Source organism: Plectropomus leopardus, chromosome 20 (assembly GCF_026936395.1).
Source record: "Plectropomus leopardus strain MGB_pleo_1.0 chromosome 20, ASM2693639v1, whole genome shotgun sequence".
In the NCBI taxonomy this organism is placed as follows: domain Eukaryota; kingdom Metazoa; phylum Chordata; class Actinopteri; order Perciformes; family Serranidae; genus Plectropomus; species Plectropomus leopardus.
In genome coordinates, this window is record NC_142195.1 from 24,362,821 (window position 1) to 24,380,263 (window position 17,443).

A 17,443-nucleotide genomic window follows, 5' to 3' on the forward strand; every position below is an offset into this window, starting at 1 on the left:
AAATAATATAGATTATTATTATCATTAATTTTGTTTAGATTTGTAAAATGTCAGGGAAAAAAATGATAAAAACCTACTTCCTATATCTGAGCACTTTTTGTTTAATTTTGAAAGAATAATTAATAATTTTCATACCAAGCAAGGCCTTGTTTTTAGATTAATAAATTCAATGCCCTGTAAGACTTTTTAAGGGTCAGAGGGAACCACCACATAGAGTAAATGCCTGAAAGATAAAGAGATGACTGTTCAAAGCCTCTCTATAACACCAAAACTCAGTTTTCTGCCAAAAGTGCGTTTGAGTAACATCACAGCTGTGATCTCTAACCTGGCTCAGGGCGTCCACAGACAGGACAGTGACGACAGCAAGAGGAGTGGGTTGGCTTTCTGTCACCACGAACTGGCATTGAGAAAAAAAAAACACCTGAATATGTGTATATGCCTGCATACAAAAAAAGGTCAAAAGACAAAGACAAAACTTAAGGATAAAAGGAGCTTCCTTACTTTCTGATCGTCCGTGGTGGCCTGACAAGCACTGAGGACAAAGAGTAGCTTGACGCCCTCTGCTGTCAGGTTCATCCGCTGTTTCTGACACTCGTACAGATACACCAAAATGCTGCCCTGCAACACACAAATACACTCACCAGTGTGGTAGACACAATCTGTTCTGGCATATTGGCAAAAATCTTTAAAAAATGGTAACACTTTCCAACACGTGTCTGCACTGACATGAACAATTGTTGCTATGAATTCACAATTAGTCACATTTCTACGTGTGCACCTATGGAAATATAACAGTGTGATACACTGTGAGCATTTAGAAGATGTTGAGGGCAAGAGAGACTGAATTAAGCTATAAAAGACTGTTATAAGCAACAAACAGAAGCTCTATTTATACAGTTCTAAAATAACTTTATCCAGACCATAATTATTATTTTCATTACAGCTTTGTGTCCCAAAATGATTACTTTAAAGAAGGCGCCTCGACAAATTATTGGAAGCAGGTCTTAAAATTGGACCTGTTCAGCACTCTGCTGTGTTGTCCTGTCATTTTCAAATCCTGGAGAAACAGCACTGTCACGACATCTGTGAGCAAAACACTCCAATCTAGTTTCTACAGGTTCATCTGGACTGGATCATCGGCTAAAACATCTGAAGTTGCCTAAAAAGTTGTTTGCTGGGAGGAAGTTCACAATCAAAAATGTGTGTAAGCTCTTACTGGGGTGTGTACTGCTGCAGGTGGTATTTGTGTGGGAATGGCATCTCTCTGGTGCTGCAGTGGATGTTTGTGTACACCTGGACACCAGAGTCTGAGGCTGGGATGTAGAGGGCTCAGAACCTGTCACTGAAAACAAAAACAATGAACTTAATAATGTTAAAATGTATATGGATGATTGTTCTTATATATTGCGTATATAATATACTATGTACAAGTCAAAGTAGATACACGCTTTCTGTACATCTTCACACACAATTAGTTGGGCTCTTGTACGTTATTTTCTTTATAGCAAATCCTAAATATGACCAAAGTCATGTTTTATCGCTTAAGGCTTATGTTTAAATGTTAATACACTTTAATCCATCCTTCAGTGAGATGCACATAAGCTAGAAGTAAATTTTGGATTTTTCAAGATCTTTCACTTACAGATATCAGGTTGAGGCTTCTGTCTGTGAGCAGGTGGTGATCTAGTCCTGACCGTCCGTCTCAGTGGAGACTCCTTAACCATCTCTCTGTCTCTTCCTCCCCTGTTGACATCACCCCATTGCTCCCTAAGCCTAAACAATAAGAGAAGACCAAAATAAGTTCAAGCTGACATAAAACATATAAGTATTTAAATATACATATATATACACTGGAAAATAAAAACAACCTGATGTGAGGTGTAGAGGTGTTTTGGTGAGTGTGGTCCTGAGCTGAGGGAGTTGCTCTCATGGAGCTCAGGGGCTTCTTATTTCTCAGACAGCTTTCTAACGTCTTCCTTAGTCTGGTCACCTCAACCTGAACCGTCCGGATTGCATCACTAAAAAACACACATAAGATGCTTAAAATCATATGAAAAAAACACATTGGAGGTCATGTTTGCATGTACATATATTTTGGTTTCTCAACACCACACAAATCCAAGGTCAAACAGTAGTAAAATACAGTAAATGTGACCACTGAAGTGTTGCAAAAATATTCAAGTGACCACATTTCCGTTAAGTATTTTTGCAGGTGTAAGTCCAAATGTACACACACTCTTTGAAAGAGTCATGCAACTTCACACCATGCAGGAATACCTCCTAATATGCAACCACACTCAATAGCAGCCGATTCTGTAGGAAATCACAGAAGAATATATGATGACAGAAACATTAAGGGTGGTTCAGCATTTACAGCAACTTACAGGAGTTAACAAACAATCTGCTGTGTTAAAATATTACTTTTCATTTGTCAGAGATCATTTCTATGCAGGACTGTTACAGCAAGACATAAACCTGGCCATGTTTGCACAATTATCACTATGGCAGCTGCTGCTACACACACTCACATGTGATTCGCTGGCTGATTGGAGCTCGGTGCTCTTTTAGAATCACCATGGTGATACCGTGCAGTGGAGGAGGAGCTTGAGCTGGAGCTCTGGGGGGTGCAGTGGTCATTCTGTCCTCCTTCAGACACAGCGTGAGCTGCAGAGACAGAGAGGGGCAGCAGGTTAGAGACACAATTAAAGGAAACACTAACGAATATGAATAACTAGACAACATCAGCAGCATTCTCAGTTGATGGACAGAATTCGGAGACTCACAGCTGCTGTCACTCTCCAGCCCAAAGTCACTGGTCCCACTGCCAGCCCTCGTTTGTTCTGTTTGAGAGTCCCAGCGCTGTGGCGAGCAGGAGAAAGTGCGTCTCCTCTGCCTGGTTCTCTTCGGCTGGTCATGGCTGAGCCGGGAGCCCCCTCTGGACTCCATAGACACGCAGCTGTGTGAGGGTGAAAAAGCAGGAGATGGATCTGGGACTGGGCCTATCTGAGGCTTTCCTGTGTTCTCCTGCTGAGGCACTGAAACGCTGTTGCAGCATTAAAGAATAATCAAATATAAAAAGACAGAAAAGACTTGATTAGCACAAGACTATATAAAATGAATAAACAGTAAAAGGAGGATTAGGGGCTTTAGAGTTGTAAGGTTAAACATCAGTATGCTGCGTGTGTGTGTGTGTGTAACAGAGGTGGGGGAAGGCACAGAAGGCAAACATTTATGGTGCAGTAAATCAGTGTGGAGGCAAAGAAGAAGTATTGGACCTCTCTCACCTCTCTGGGGCCCTCTGGTGGAGAGGACTGGGAGCTGCTGCAGGAGTCAGACGGCTGCTCTCTGAGCAGACAAACCCGCTGTCCGTCTCCGGAGAGATAATCCCGTCCTGATCAACATAAATCACATCAAACATTATACAACAGACATCCATACACATTCTAGATGACAGACTGTTATTTCGCCCTGAAAGTTTATGACTTAAAACCAACCTGAGAAAGCACTCTGCTGCTCCCAGGTTGGAGTTTAGAGTTCCTCCTGTCTGATGCAGTAATCTCTCCCAGACTGCTCAGACTGCTGCTGTGGGATTTTCCCAACTCTAACCTCCTTCTGCTACTGAGACGATGAACAGGGACTGTGGTGGACTGGTTGGAGGTCCTGTGGGAAGGAGAGCTGGACCTGTTGGTCTGCTGTTTGCTGGAGTGAGCAGGAGGAGACTCCTGATGGTCTGATTTGGATTCCCTATCATCAGAGAAGTACAGAGGATTTAATGAATCTGTGTTTGTTTTTCAACATTTTTATTTATGTCTAGTGTCTTCCAAAAACGGGGCTAACATTGCAGTAACACATTCTCTATAACAGCAAAGCCTCGGAGCTGCCCCGTACAAGAACAAACATTACTGTGCTGCTTCTCTGAGGACTAACCTCTGTGGAAGACTTTTCTGGACTTCCAGGTTTCCAGTTCCTTGACCCGGTGTCGCTTTCTTCTCTCCCACAGGCTGTATGTCTCCTCTTAAGGCAGCAGCAGGAGCTCTGTCCCTCTGGCTATGGTCTAAAAGTTTAGGAAGCTCCTTAAAGCTTTGGTAGCTAAACGGGGTGAAATAAAGTCCCAACATTAATAAAAATCCTCCCACAGCAAAGATGGTCACTCTTCATAACTAAAACAAAAACATCACCACTCACTGATCCATTAGTGCAGCAAAGTCTTGTTCAACGTGTCCGTGTTTGACATTCAGAGGTTTGAGGTAGACAGAATTTAGAGTTTCCTCCTCTTCATCACTGTCTTCACTGGCTGAGCTCACCACCGCTGCTGCTTCTCCTGGATCATCCAGCAAAGGCACAGGTGGGCTCTGAAAGGAGATGAACTTCCGATGATGATTCAAAATCTGATGCAGCTGATATTATATCCTGTCATTTCAGAGCAGGAGTGTATTCTCTATTAAGCAACAACGGGGATATTACATAAAATGCAAATGGGCTGACAACTACACAACTACTTTTTTGTTGGATTTAATTAATAATTTTCAGACTAGAGAATGTTGGAACCAAGATGCAGAAGAAAATTGTTTTTGCATGTCACCGTTATCTTTCAGTGAAATAATTTGTACTGATCAGGTAACAAATAAAACAAGACAATGACCACATGTGCAAAGATCTATATAATAATATCTAATATTAAATGAGCACAAGTACCAGTTTTGGAACTGAAAAAAATCATAATTATTTATAATTGTCTTTTTTAAGTGACGTCTGAAAATCAATTGCTTTTTTTCCCATCAACAGACCGAAAACCGCAGAGTTTCACACCACATGCGTTAAAGTCAAGTAGACTATCTGTACAGTTTAAGACAGAGCTGTTGGATGGTACCTGTGGGTCATTCAGTGTTTCTCCCCTCTCAGAGGTGACAGATGAAATGGTGGGTTGAGGAGGTGGAGAGGGAGGAGCCTCACATGAGGGCTGCTCCTGTTGCATCTCTTCCACCTGCTCTTTCAGCTCCTCCATACGCAGCCCACAGTGAAAGATCAGCCCTTCCAGCTCCCTGATACATACACATGCAAGCAAAATCAGAATAAAAACAGCAAAAACAACTGACTGCACGTATGCACAAATTATATAGTGTACTGTATTTATATCCGACTCTCACCGTTCGGGGTCAAAGTGACTGATATCTGCCCTTTGCTGCTGCAAGAGTTTGTGCTCATCCCTCGCTAACAGGTAGCCCCTCTCTAAAGAGTCAAGTCCGTCTGCAAGCAGTGAGAGATCCTGAAGAGCACGGTTTAATTAGTCAGGATATGAGTGACCATAACAAGTAATTCTTCTTAACAACTTGAGCTGAGTTGTTATTCTCACCTTCATCTGATCAACAGGTCTGAGTTTTTTGCTCTTTAGAAGATCGTCAAAAGCCTGCAGCTGAATGAAAAACACCAAAACCTTTATCACATCATCTAGCAAATCTGCGAAGATTACCAACACTGCTGAGAATTTTAATAGGTCATTTACCTGCTGGAGGAACTTGTCGGCCTGACTGTAGAGAATCTTGGCCAGCTGCTGTCCCACCTGAGGGTCCGGGTTTCTTGTGGAAGGACCAGCAGATGGACTTCCTGTTTATTTGACAGACAGGTGCAGGGAAAGAAGGGTGATTCAGGCTGCACAGAATTATGTCATGTAAGCAGCATCTGAGTGATAGATGAAAACCTGTTGATTTTTTTGTATGTGCACCTGATAAAAATTTAAAGAAACAGTGCAACCCAGAGAAGCCCATTCATTGATTTATTTAATATATGATAGATGAAATGATTAATTTGACAGCAAGCTAGTAAACACTGAAAAGGATGAATTTACTCTGACGGGTGCTGCATCCATTTGGATGAAGAGAAGCTGAATTGATCTCTGCTTTCTGAGCCTGAGGAAAATTCAGCATCATGAACTTTGAGGTGGCCTGGTTCAGTCCTGTCTGGACCAAATATCCGGGCTTTGGAGGGTCAGAGTACAGGTTCACCTGGTGAAGAAATAGAAAATTTAAGTCTTGTGATATATTTCTGCAACATTTTCCATTCCACAAGAATCAGTGACGTTTATGTGCGCACTGATCCTCCACTCTAATTCCAAATATGACATTTTTCAAAACCTGAAGCGTGTCATGTAATCAGAATATTCAGTTAAAATATTCTAAATTAAACTTTTTTTCCGCATGTTGAATTTTCTGATGAGGATTATTATTATTTGGGATTTAGCAGCATTTTTTGAACACAAATACAGTGTTTTTCTGTTCACATTTGCATTGAACAAAAAACAGCTAACCTAATTTTTTAGTAGCCATGTCCACATCTTAGCACGAATATTGTCTTTTTTTAATAAGGGCAAAAAACCAGAGTATTTTATGCATGTAAACATATCCAAAAACTTCAACTACAGTTATAATTAAAGTGAATTAAAGTTTTTTAGGCATTTTTGGATCACTGGTCACTTGTACTTTAGCCAATGTTAAAGTACAGCCTGAACTAAAGCCCTTTTGGTACTAGTGACAAGAACGCTTTATGTAACATGTTAGAAAGTTTCTCATTCTAAAAAATTCCTTACGAAAAATTCTCATCATATCACCTGGAAAACAAAGAAGTGGTCACATTCAGTTGAAAATGCTAAACATACAGAAAACCTACATCCCCATCTAGTGTCATCTCGTGGTGGATTTTCAGTTTCTGTCTGAAGCAGCAAACAGTGAAGCCACAAAATCTAACAGGTCATTTAGAGCAGAAAACACAGACTGAATTTAAACTGGACTGTGTGACATCACTAAGGGTTAAACACATACACTGGGTGGTTGCCCCGCCTCTCCCTGTTTGCAAACATACAGAATTGAATGATAATGAGAACGACTGGACACCCCTCCCCTGTAAGCAATAAATCATAATGACCTTAAACTGACCTCATGAGTCCCTATAAACACACACACACACACACACACACACACACACACACACACACACACACACACACAGCCACTTATGTTGCTTTAGTTTTCTGTTAATAGCCAAGGCAATAAAAAAAGGGTCAGAAGGATAGAATGACCTAAAAAAGATAATTTATCAGACTAAACCCGTTAATGACTCTGGCTAAATGGATGTACGCTGAGCTGCAAAAAGAAACTGAAGGATTGGAGATAAAATATACAAACATTTATTTCTGATTGGAGAGTAAATATTGTTGAGTGTTTTTAATTAAAATGAAAATTTGTTTAAAGCTTGTAATAACAAGATGATGGCAAGTCTAAGAAGATGCATCTCCTGTTGTCTGAACTAATCATTCAGGGTTCACACAAAATTAAAACTCATGTTTTGAAAAATAATCTAACAAATCATTTCAGCGTAAAGCCACTCCTTCTCCCAGGCTGCCTGTGTGATGTTTTATCGGCAGGAGGAGGAGGAGACGGATGGTGGTTCAGAGCTGTGATGAAGGAGATGGAGGAGAGGCGGAGGACCCAGTAAGTTGATTTTAATTGGCGCTGCTGCACAAACAGAAACGGGCCAATAATTCCCTAAAGGAGGTACTTTGCTACATTCGAACACTCCTACTGTCTCCCCTCATTTCCTTCTTATCCTGCTTTTCTGAGATTTCTAATCAGACACTCATGACATACTGCTCTGTCTGTGATGTGCTGAAAACGTCTGACCCTGGGCTGCTGAACCTCCCTAGTTCTCTCCTGTAAAAACAAAGTTGAGGAATAAATACACACAGCAAGCTAATAAATATTTGAATATAACTATTTAAGAAACTAACTAGCATCACTAGATTTATTTTTTATTATAAAACTCCCTTTTTACATTAGTTTTCATCAGATTCTTCTCTGCACTTTGAGCCATATTATTTTATAATTTTAACCCATTTTATCTCTATTTTCTGCTTCTACTTAAAAACTTTAATTTTTATTCTTGATGCTATATTCCCTTTAAAGGGAAAGTTTGGTTATTTTGGAGTGAGGTTGTATTAGGTTCTTATCCATAGTCAATGTAGTACATACAGTAGACAGTGGTAGGTACAACCAAAAGTTGCAGATGCAGACAGGACTAATGTGACAGAAGGTAAGCAATGTACTGTTGTGGACGAGGGCAGCTAAATAAATAAATAAATGTGTATATATATATATATATATATATATATATATTTAAGCCACCTAAAAAAATAATACCATACCATAATACCATAAAAAATATAGCACTTTGTATAACTACTTTATACCATTTTAATTATACATAATATTTAGAATATTTTCATTGCTTTACCTCGCCATCGACAGCTTCAGTTCCCCATCTACACTCTCATCAAAGCCACCAGAAATAATGTTAAGCTCCCTGACCATGAAAGCTGCTGCCTTAATAAGTTTAAGTTTATGTTATTGTGTGTCACTAAAACACAAAATAACACAACAAACTAACATCCAGGCAGCAGTAAACCAGTAGCTCCTGTGTTCACCGATATTAAATCCTTATTTTTCTCCATGGGGTCTGGTTTTGAAGATAGTGCTGTAACAGCTTCTGTTACTCTTCATAAATCGCTGTCGGACAGCAAGGTAAAGCGAAGAAGTAGTCTAAATACAGAATACACTGAAACTAATATTGACCAAAATCTACTGTTAATAAAACACTGACTGGATAAATACCACATACAACGCCACTTCAAAAGATCTGAACTATCCCTTTTTTTCAGATATATTTTTATTGAACTTTTTGCAAAGCAGGGAAGACAATGAAAACAAAATACATAACAATAATACTAACAGTAAACAAATTACTGACAACTAAACCTGGCAAGCTAAGACAGAAACAAACAAGCAAACAAACAACGAAAAAAAACAAACCAAAACAGACAGCCAAAAATAAAAACAAATAAAATAAAAACAAATAAATAAATATGTTTAGAGAATCCAGAAGGCTCATGGAAGACAGCATTTGGATATCACGTCAAGCTATGGCCCCACATTTTTCTTTCCAGGCCAGTTCTATAAGACCTCATCCTTCGAGATGCAGATGCACCTAGGTAACCAAAAAAATGGGTCCCAGGTCTGGTAAAACAAAAGGTTTTGTCCTTTAAGGCTGCAGAGAGAGCTTAAAATGGAATGATACTTGAAACAATGAAAAAATGATCCAACAGCAGATTGACATTTGGTACAAAGATCTGACAGAGCTGGGTTCCTTCCGTGTCTGGCTTTAGGGGTGATGTAAAGCCTATTTATAATCTCTGTAATCTCTCCTGGGTAGAATCAGATTCTCGCACATTAGAGGGCTGTCTACACAGGGCATGAACTATCCCTTTAACAAGACTAATCAAATCTCTGCCTTTGTGTTCCTATACTTGGCAAAGACACCTTGACACTACACATAAAATGCACTGAATATGGTTTGGTAGTTCCTGTTATATTGTATGGGCACAAAAATACCAAAACAACACATGAATAAAGTTTTGTATGCACCATTGGAAAACCCTGAAATGAAGGAAACACACAATAGTCTCTCTGTTGAATTAATGGATAATGTATAAGCTACAAACATATAGCAGCAGATAAAGAACCAACAGATGCTACTGAAATTAGTGCTGACCACATACAGAAAAAACACACACAAAGGGATAACTGTCACTGGCTGAAGGAATTTTGTCACAAGACGTTCTTACAGTTGACTGTTTCTTTCAGCCACTTCATGTGGACTGTGGTTTATTTTAGAGTTTTTCTGTTGGTTCCTAGTATCCTGTATTCTCTGTCAGAACCTGGATTTTATTCTGGTCCTGGTCAGACTTTGTGAGTGTATTGTACGAGTTTGTATTATATACTGTATATAACATATTTTGTTCTCAGATAGTACCGTACAGACTATAGAAGAGCCTCCACTTCTCCACACAGTATCTCAAGCATTTCTGTTTTTTTTTGTGCAGTCTGTGTTTGCATATTAAACAGGAGCTATCTCAGAGAAATTTCAGAGATAAAATAAATGCTTGAATCCTAAATTGTTAAAAAAAAAAAACACAGGGAGAGGCTGAAACTGACATGAATAGTGCTTTCACTGTTGCTCTTTAATTCGACGAAAGCCAAAGAATCAGATATTTTTACCTGACATCTCATATTTTTGTAAAATATTTGAGAAAAACAAGCATTCCATCATGTGAAGCTTTCCCATAACTTAGAGGTGTTGTAGTGATCTTACGTTGAGACTAAAAATAAATCTTTGTGCCACTGATATGTTCTGTTTTTTAAAAAAAAATCACGCACTGCTGCACACCATTAAATAGTGATAAATTATAGCCTGATTTCTAGATGAACTACCTTGGCTTCCAGGCGCAGGCGATCAATGGTGTTCTTTGCCTCGGCGTGCTCAGTCAGCAGCCTGTTGTGGTTCTCCTGCAGCGGGAAGAGAGGGAGAGGAAACAAGAAAGCAAGAGGAAGAGCAGAGATGAAAAGAAGAGTGCATAAGAAGCATGTGAGGCGAGAAAAAGAGAGGAATGAAAAGAAAAGGAAGAGAGCAAAGTTGGGTTTAACAGTGGAGGAAAGGAGTGAGAGGGCAGAGAGAATAGAGCAGGATTAAAATACAGTTAAGTCTAATTCATAAGTCAGTCACAGATAAACAGAGCAGATGAAAAATATTTTTCATCATTTTGGTTCCAATGAAGAAAAATGTTTCTGCTGCAGCTTGAAAAAATATTTCAGACAACATATTGCTTCTCACTTTGTGTCAACTGTTTGGGGTCGACACTTTTCTGTATAAACACGACAATGCCCCAAGCACAAAGCAAGGTCCATGAAGAAATAGTTTTCCCTGTTAGGTGCAAAAGAAGTTGACTGACCTGCACTAAGTTCTTAATGCAACCCCACATACTTTTACTAATCAATTTTCAACTCTTTTCCAAAAAATGTTCTCCTATTTCCATGACTTTAATTAAGTAGTTTAAAATGGGTAGGCTCATAAATGTGCACAACCCAGGCATTTGGGAATAAGTTTGTTAGACAGCTGTATATGCCATAAGATCAAACTTGCACATACGAATACTTTGCAAAATGTCAACACTGCAGCTCCTTTGGAGGACAGAAAACCAAAGATCCAATCAACAGTCACGAAATGATGCACTAGATTTCAAATGCAACATATTCCACATGATGTTAGACATGATTTGGGAATTTTATGAGCATTAATTAAACAAAGGCCAAAACCATATATATTTTTTAAAAAATTAACGGTCAGTTAATTCGCAAGCAATTCCAGGCCTGGAAACTAGTTTTCCTAATTTCATGATTTTTCCAGGGATTTAATGACTGTGGGAACCATGCATTTATCAGCTTTGGGGCTCACTGACTGCGAGCTTTATCGGCCTTTATCAGTGGCCATCTAATACTCTTTAACGCTGAATGTGAGAAAATCCCTGCAGCCAGGTTCCAAAACCCAGTGGAAATGCTAAGTTAAAAAGCAGTGTACAAACAGGTATTTTCGGTATCATGAAGTGAATTTTACTTTATCATGATAAATTTAAGCAAATAACTTGTGTGCTCCTGTGCAGTGTCCAGGTGTCCACATACTTTTGTCCATGCAGTGTATATGATGGCTAGTTCTAAAACACAACAGTCCACTTTCAAAACCTGCAAACTGATATATTATAATTTTACTGGTGTGATGCAGATAATATATAGAACTTCTCAGTAATTAAATGCCAAAATAAATGTATTGACCCTTTTTATCATACTAAGGCACAGTAAGTTTGATTACAGCATGGAACAAAATCAAACTTAAATCATGTGCAACGGGAGAAAAGATCAGTCGTGGACTGTAATTTTAAAACTACATTTATTTAAAAAAAAGTCATATTGAAAAGCAAGGCTTATCCATCCTGTAAGACAAATTCAGACATTACAACTATACTACAGTATAAATGAGGGAAAATCATTTGTGTTGTCTCAAGGTCAATGATCTGCAGACCTTCCCACTCTCAATCAAAATCTGTAGTGTAAAGATTAGTCACGAGTCCAAGAGTCGAAATTACCTTGGTGCAGTGGACTGATTACGAACAAAGCATTACTGGAATATGGGCCAAAATACACAAGGGCACAGTTGTATTAAAAACCTGACAAACAATAATCCCTACACCATCCAAGACTTCAGCAGAATGGATGTTAATGTTTCTGGTTGAAGTTCTCTCTTAACATTTATGAGCCGGGCACCAGAATGAAGATCTAATCTTCATTATTTTTTTCAATAACACGTTGTAATTTAAATATCTGCAGTATAATAAATAAAAATACAAAGTTTGAGTTTTTTTTTCACTTTTGTGTATCTTCTCTGCTCACTACATGATGTCTTGTTGTTGACCTTTAGTGTTGCGACAGAAACAGGGAGGATGTAAAGTGGGATCCAGAGTACCCAGAGAAGTCTGTATATAGTAAAATAATCAAAAAATTATAGGCAGAAAGCAGAGTCTCTGCAGATAAATACACTGCGAGTCTATGAGTCTACAAACTTGCATAATATAGCTTTAAATTCAGTCGGCTTAGTGTCGATGTACTCTCAGTCTCTACCTGCAGCTGTTCGAGCAGTGTGATGGCCCGCTGGAGGCATCTGAACTCCTGAGGCACAGTGGAGTTGAGGTCACTGGTTGGTGGTTTGTACGAGTCTGATGAGGCAGGAGATCCGTCGGTGGTGTTCAGCAGGACTTCTTTCACAATGTCAGCAGGGGATTTAAACACTAAGGGGGGCTCAGGGGACAGGGACTCCCTCTTTGAAGAGCGCCTGCTCTTGGGGGGCTTGTAGCCACCTTTGGGGAAACGGACCCTGGGCTCCACCTTGGAGAAGTCTGGTGTGCGGTAACTCAGAGGCCCTTTTCTGGAAATAAAATTCACAGTTAGTGTTTTTAATGAAAAAATTATAATCATGACAAAGGACAACTAAAAAAAAATAACATGACATAAAAATCATGTTGTAAAAAATTAGGGCTGCCAATCAGCGACAATCAAGTTTAAAAATTTTGATTAATCACAGATTTTAATAGTTAATTGTGATTTTTTTTTAAATCACATATTTGTGCTCTATAGGCCCCATAGTGCAGAAAATCTGGGTATTTTCCTACTGACTGAAATAGGGTGTGTTTTTGACTTCATGCACTAATGAGCAGCTTTCTTGGCAATGTACGGGGCTCCGCCTCTGTGCTGTATCCAGGTTTGCTTAGTACATCTATGACAGAGTGGAGACTCATGGGTTCCCATATAATCCATTTTTATTCAGATATTTTGAGGTCAGAGATCAAGGGACCCCTATGAAATAACCGTGCTGTTTCTCCATCACCAAAATTTGGCCCAACTTTGAATCACTATCTGGCCCCCATTCTGAGAAGCTAGCATGACACCGAAATTCCTGCCATCTTCCAGTTTCATATGATAGCAGTATCATCACCATCCGGTATCATCATCATTAGCTTTAAAACTTGGCCTGTTACTGCGTCTTTAAGACAGAAGTGGAAGGGACCTTAACTGCATCGCGATGAATGCATTAACACTGACAGCTCTAGAAAAACAGTTGGCTGTGGGCTTATGTCTCACCTGGATTCATCCTCTTCAGCAGCATTAGTCTTGGCTCTCGGTGTTCTGGGCTCTTTGTCAGGACTGGCAGTCTGATGTTTGAATTTCAAAGAGTCTGTCCTGACTGTGCTGACGGGACCAGTCCTTGAACATTCAGGAGAGTTCTGCCATATCTTCCTGGGTGAGGGAGTGGGCTGTTTATGAGGCTTCTCGGACTTCTCTGACCCCTTTGAAGGCCCATTACTGACTCCGCTGTAATGACTCGACTTGACTTCTTCAGAAAATATAGCTGCTGGTAGAGGAGAGACCCTGACCTTTACCTCAGGACAACAAGAACTGGACTTGACGCTTACAGGTATGTGGCTCCTGTGTGATACTGAAAGACTCTCAGTAAAGCTTATCTCTGGCAAGGTTTCAGTGTCAATCCCCGGAGCTGAAGCTATTTCCTCAGCAGTGAAGTGGAGGAGGAGGGGGAAAGTGGGGGCTGCGACAGGTGAGGCAGGCTGGGATATCGGGCAGTGATGACTGGAGACTGCAGCAGGTTCAGTGGCTAACAGGTGAGCACTAGAAGATGACGTAGAGCTGATTTTCTCAATCTCCCCTTTGGAAATATGACTCTCAGTTAATCCATTCATGGTTCCAAGCTCTCTTGGTGTGCTTGTGTGTTTATTCTTCTTTGTCTTCCTGTCACTACTCTTCCCTGCTTCATCTCCATCGTTCCTCTCCTCTGTCATGTCCAAGTATTCGTCCAGCTCCTGGAAGCGCTCACTCTCCTGCTTATCCTTCCTCTGCCGCTCCTCATCCACTATCTGTGCTTCTAAATCATCCATCGAGTCCTCAACTGCCAAAAACATGGAGAGATATGGGAATGGGAAGACAGATCTCAACACAGTGAAGGCACAAACTGTCCCCCACAACAATGGAGTCAAGCTCATGTAGCTAAGTACCTCACCAGTGTGTTTACAAGTTACAAATTCAGATTTAAAGGGCTTTACTGGTATTGCCGAGGCACTTGACTACAGGAATACTGAAATTAATTTGCAATTTCAGACACTTAAGACTGTTTTATATTCAACTGCTGAAAGAAGAAAGTTTCTCTGTACAAACCTTAAATGTCTAGCATGTGAACATACTACTGTGAATCATGACATCACAAGAAGTTATATATATATATATATATATATATATATATATATATATAAATACTCACATGGTGACAGTTTTTGAACAGCCTCGTCTTGCGATTCAGCGAGCGACAGGTGGCGACTCAGGCTGTAGCTCAGCTCCTCAGGTGTGTCCCTCTCATGCCCACTAGCGTCTGTGAGGCGTCCATGGTCCCAGTTTGAATTACATTCTGCGACTGAATCACGACACAACTTTCCCCCAACGTCCTCCAGTGCTGCTGACAGTCCAATGATGCCGTTCTCGTCCATCTGGCTAACAAAGTCATCGTCTTTCTTCGCCTGTTCTTCATCTTCATCCTCCCACTCGTCCTCTGACATTACAGAGCTGGTGGATGAGGTGCGGACCGGGGCAGGGGTCCAGAAAAAAACCCCTGCTGTGGTGTTCTTTGGTGTCTCCATCCACCTGTCGGCCTCCTTCAGCTCTGACCTCGGTTACTGTCTCAGCCAGGCACGGGGACTTTCTGCGTGCTTTCTTGTTGATTCGTCGCTGCAGCGAAGTCCACTTTGAATGCCATGGCGACAGAAAGTTACAGATCACAGGTCATGTCAGTGAGCTGGCAACAATCCAGACAGGTACAGCGAAGGGTCAGTCTTTGGTCGTATCGAAGATCTCCTTGGATGCAGTTTCTGAAATATAAAATAGTACCAGCTGTTTAGTATATAGAACCTATTACAGTGTTAAACTGTCAGACAGAGAAAAGCTCCCTCGTAAACAAACGACTACACTCCATAAATCAGGTCTTTATGCGTCCCACTGCACATTCTGCATCTCTCAGAAACATCGAGTGTATCATTCTCCTACAGGAGGAATTGCTTCTGTGTGAAGTCCTCAGGGGGCGATACGGAGGATGAAATGCTATCATGAGATAAAGCAATCATTCCAAACAAAAAGTCAATGCGATTCAATTAAAGCACAAAATATAAGCTTTGCTATCAAAAAACAATTCACAGGAAGTATTGTTAGTTTTTTTTTTTTTAATTCAGAGGCATCTATGTGAGGTTTACCCTGCAACCATGAATGTGGCTTCCATCCTATTTATAGGAAAGTATTCACTGAGGATCCAGGTTCTGCTGTTGTAGGTGCATCCAAGCATTTCTGATTTTCACAAATGAATATGACAGGTGTAAAAATAAAGCTTTGGTTGATGCAGGATGGCATTTACAATGAGGTTTTCAAAGTGCAATTAACAAACATGGTTTCAATGATATTTAAAATTTGATACTGTAATACTGTAACAGTAGAGTCACAGTATATTTTGTCTGACGTGAGATGTGCAGCACTTAAGGAGTCGTTTCCAAGGTGACATTGAGTCAATGTTCGACTGCACAACAGTTAAGTATTCATTTTGCCCCCTGCTTAAATCCTGCGATGTCAGGTCTCACAACTCACCATTTACAGTCCTTAATTATAGATATATCACACAAGAAACAGAGCTCCACTCAGACGGCTGTTTCACAATGTCGCATCAAGTCCCCCAAGTCTTTGCCTAGAGCTGCAAAGCTCACTATGGCAACTCCACAACATGAACACAAGCTGCGCTTTTCAGCGCCTGCAATAAATCTCTGACAAGTCTTAACATATATACCAGGTCGCCACCCCAAAAGCAATCTGTTACAGTGCTGCAAACATTTTAATTAATTTACACACATTTACACCCTCTAAAAGGCACATAACCAAATCTTCTAATGTCATCAACACAAAACAAAATACATTTTACATAACTTTGATTAATACATTTTAATGTGCTTCAGCACAAATGTCACATAATGCTATTATCATTTTAATGTATATATTTCTCTGAGTTGTGCACAAGCACTTTTTGTTTTGATTGGTGGTTCACAAATCAGCTGTTATAATGATCATATATGTGTGAGTAATATAAAAAGGCGTGCATTTAAAATTTGCATTATATTGTTCTGTTTTTTTCGAAGCAGTATCAGCAGCCGGCAGGCAAAAAAAGCGACCACATAACAAGTCACAGACCTTAACAAGCAAATTAATATGTATAAAAGAACATTCTGCACAGCGCAACTCATTGAGAAAAGTGGTCATCATGCGTCTTTGCCTCTCTGATCAATGGCTCAGATTACCACAAGAAGATTATTGGTCTGGTGCTTCTTACAGCGCCTTGTATCCAACACAAAAACATCACACACACACTCATCAGGAGGGTGTTTTTGCTCAGAAATCCAGCCACACGATGTGCATCCACAGACACTTGTTGTGATTGCGTTAAGCACAAACACAAGGCTCAGTGTGTGTCCGACTCACAGACTCACATCATGCTCTCTCTGCCCTTTCATACACAAATCAGCAACGAGTCTCCACACTGGCCAACATGGCAAACTCACCATGCATTTAAAGTACACCACAAGGAATGAGAGCACGCAGCTCAGCGCCGGATAAACAACTGGAGAGGTAGGTTTGGAAAAACAATAACTTCAGAATAGACAGACTTGGAGCTCACGGCATAGTTATGACATTATTTATTCATTTCCTCCTCAAACACACCCAAATTATCCAGGGACTAAGGATGAGACAGGAAGCCCTGCCAGGAGACAAAGATGATAATAAATGCAGTTGTTTGGTCAAAACTTGTAACCACTAGTGAGAAGCACCTAAATAAATTTACTCAAGTAAAACTTTAAATATTTGTACTTAACTTGAGAATATAACTACAGTAAAAAAAAAAAGAAGAGAGTATTTAA

At 40.0% G+C, this 17,443-nt stretch overlaps 1 protein-coding gene across 5 annotated transcripts in view; it reads right to left on the reverse strand.

Moving 5' to 3' along the window:
• Positions 1–17,443, reverse strand: part of akna (AT-hook transcription factor) — a 68,538-nt gene that overhangs the window by 47,859 nt on the left and 3,236 nt on the right. For 4 of the 5 annotated variants that reach the window (XM_088071139.1, XM_088071138.1, XM_088071137.1 and 1 more), the window contains 20 exons: positions 14,761–15,361; positions 13,572–14,391; positions 12,555–12,858; positions 10,317–10,391; positions 5,846–6,002; positions 5,504–5,604; positions 5,354–5,413; positions 5,148–5,266; positions 4,871–5,042; positions 4,186–4,352; positions 3,928–4,089; positions 3,495–3,744; positions 3,285–3,391; positions 2,784–3,043; positions 2,529–2,664; positions 1,869–2,018; positions 1,643–1,773; positions 1,217–1,342; positions 502–618; positions 326–397 (listed from right to left, as the gene is read on the reverse strand). In XM_088071139.1, the coding sequence (XP_087927265.1) occupies positions 326–397; positions 502–618; positions 1,217–1,342; positions 1,643–1,773; positions 1,869–2,018; positions 2,529–2,664; positions 2,784–3,043; positions 3,285–3,391; positions 3,495–3,744; positions 3,928–4,089; positions 4,186–4,352; positions 4,871–5,042; positions 5,148–5,266; positions 5,354–5,413; positions 5,504–5,604; positions 5,846–6,002; positions 10,317–10,391; positions 12,555–12,858; positions 13,572–14,391; positions 14,761–15,133 (3,859 nt within the window). In that variant the 5' untranslated portion in view covers positions 15,134–15,361. The remainder of the gene's footprint in view (positions 1–325; positions 398–501; positions 619–1,216; positions 1,343–1,642; positions 1,774–1,868; positions 2,019–2,528; positions 2,665–2,783; positions 3,044–3,284; positions 3,392–3,494; positions 3,745–3,927; positions 4,090–4,185; positions 4,353–4,870; positions 5,043–5,147; positions 5,267–5,353; positions 5,414–5,503; positions 5,605–5,845; positions 6,003–10,316; positions 10,392–12,554; positions 12,859–13,571; positions 14,392–14,760; positions 15,362–17,443) is intronic. The other variant, XM_088071141.1, reaches the window with a different exon arrangement.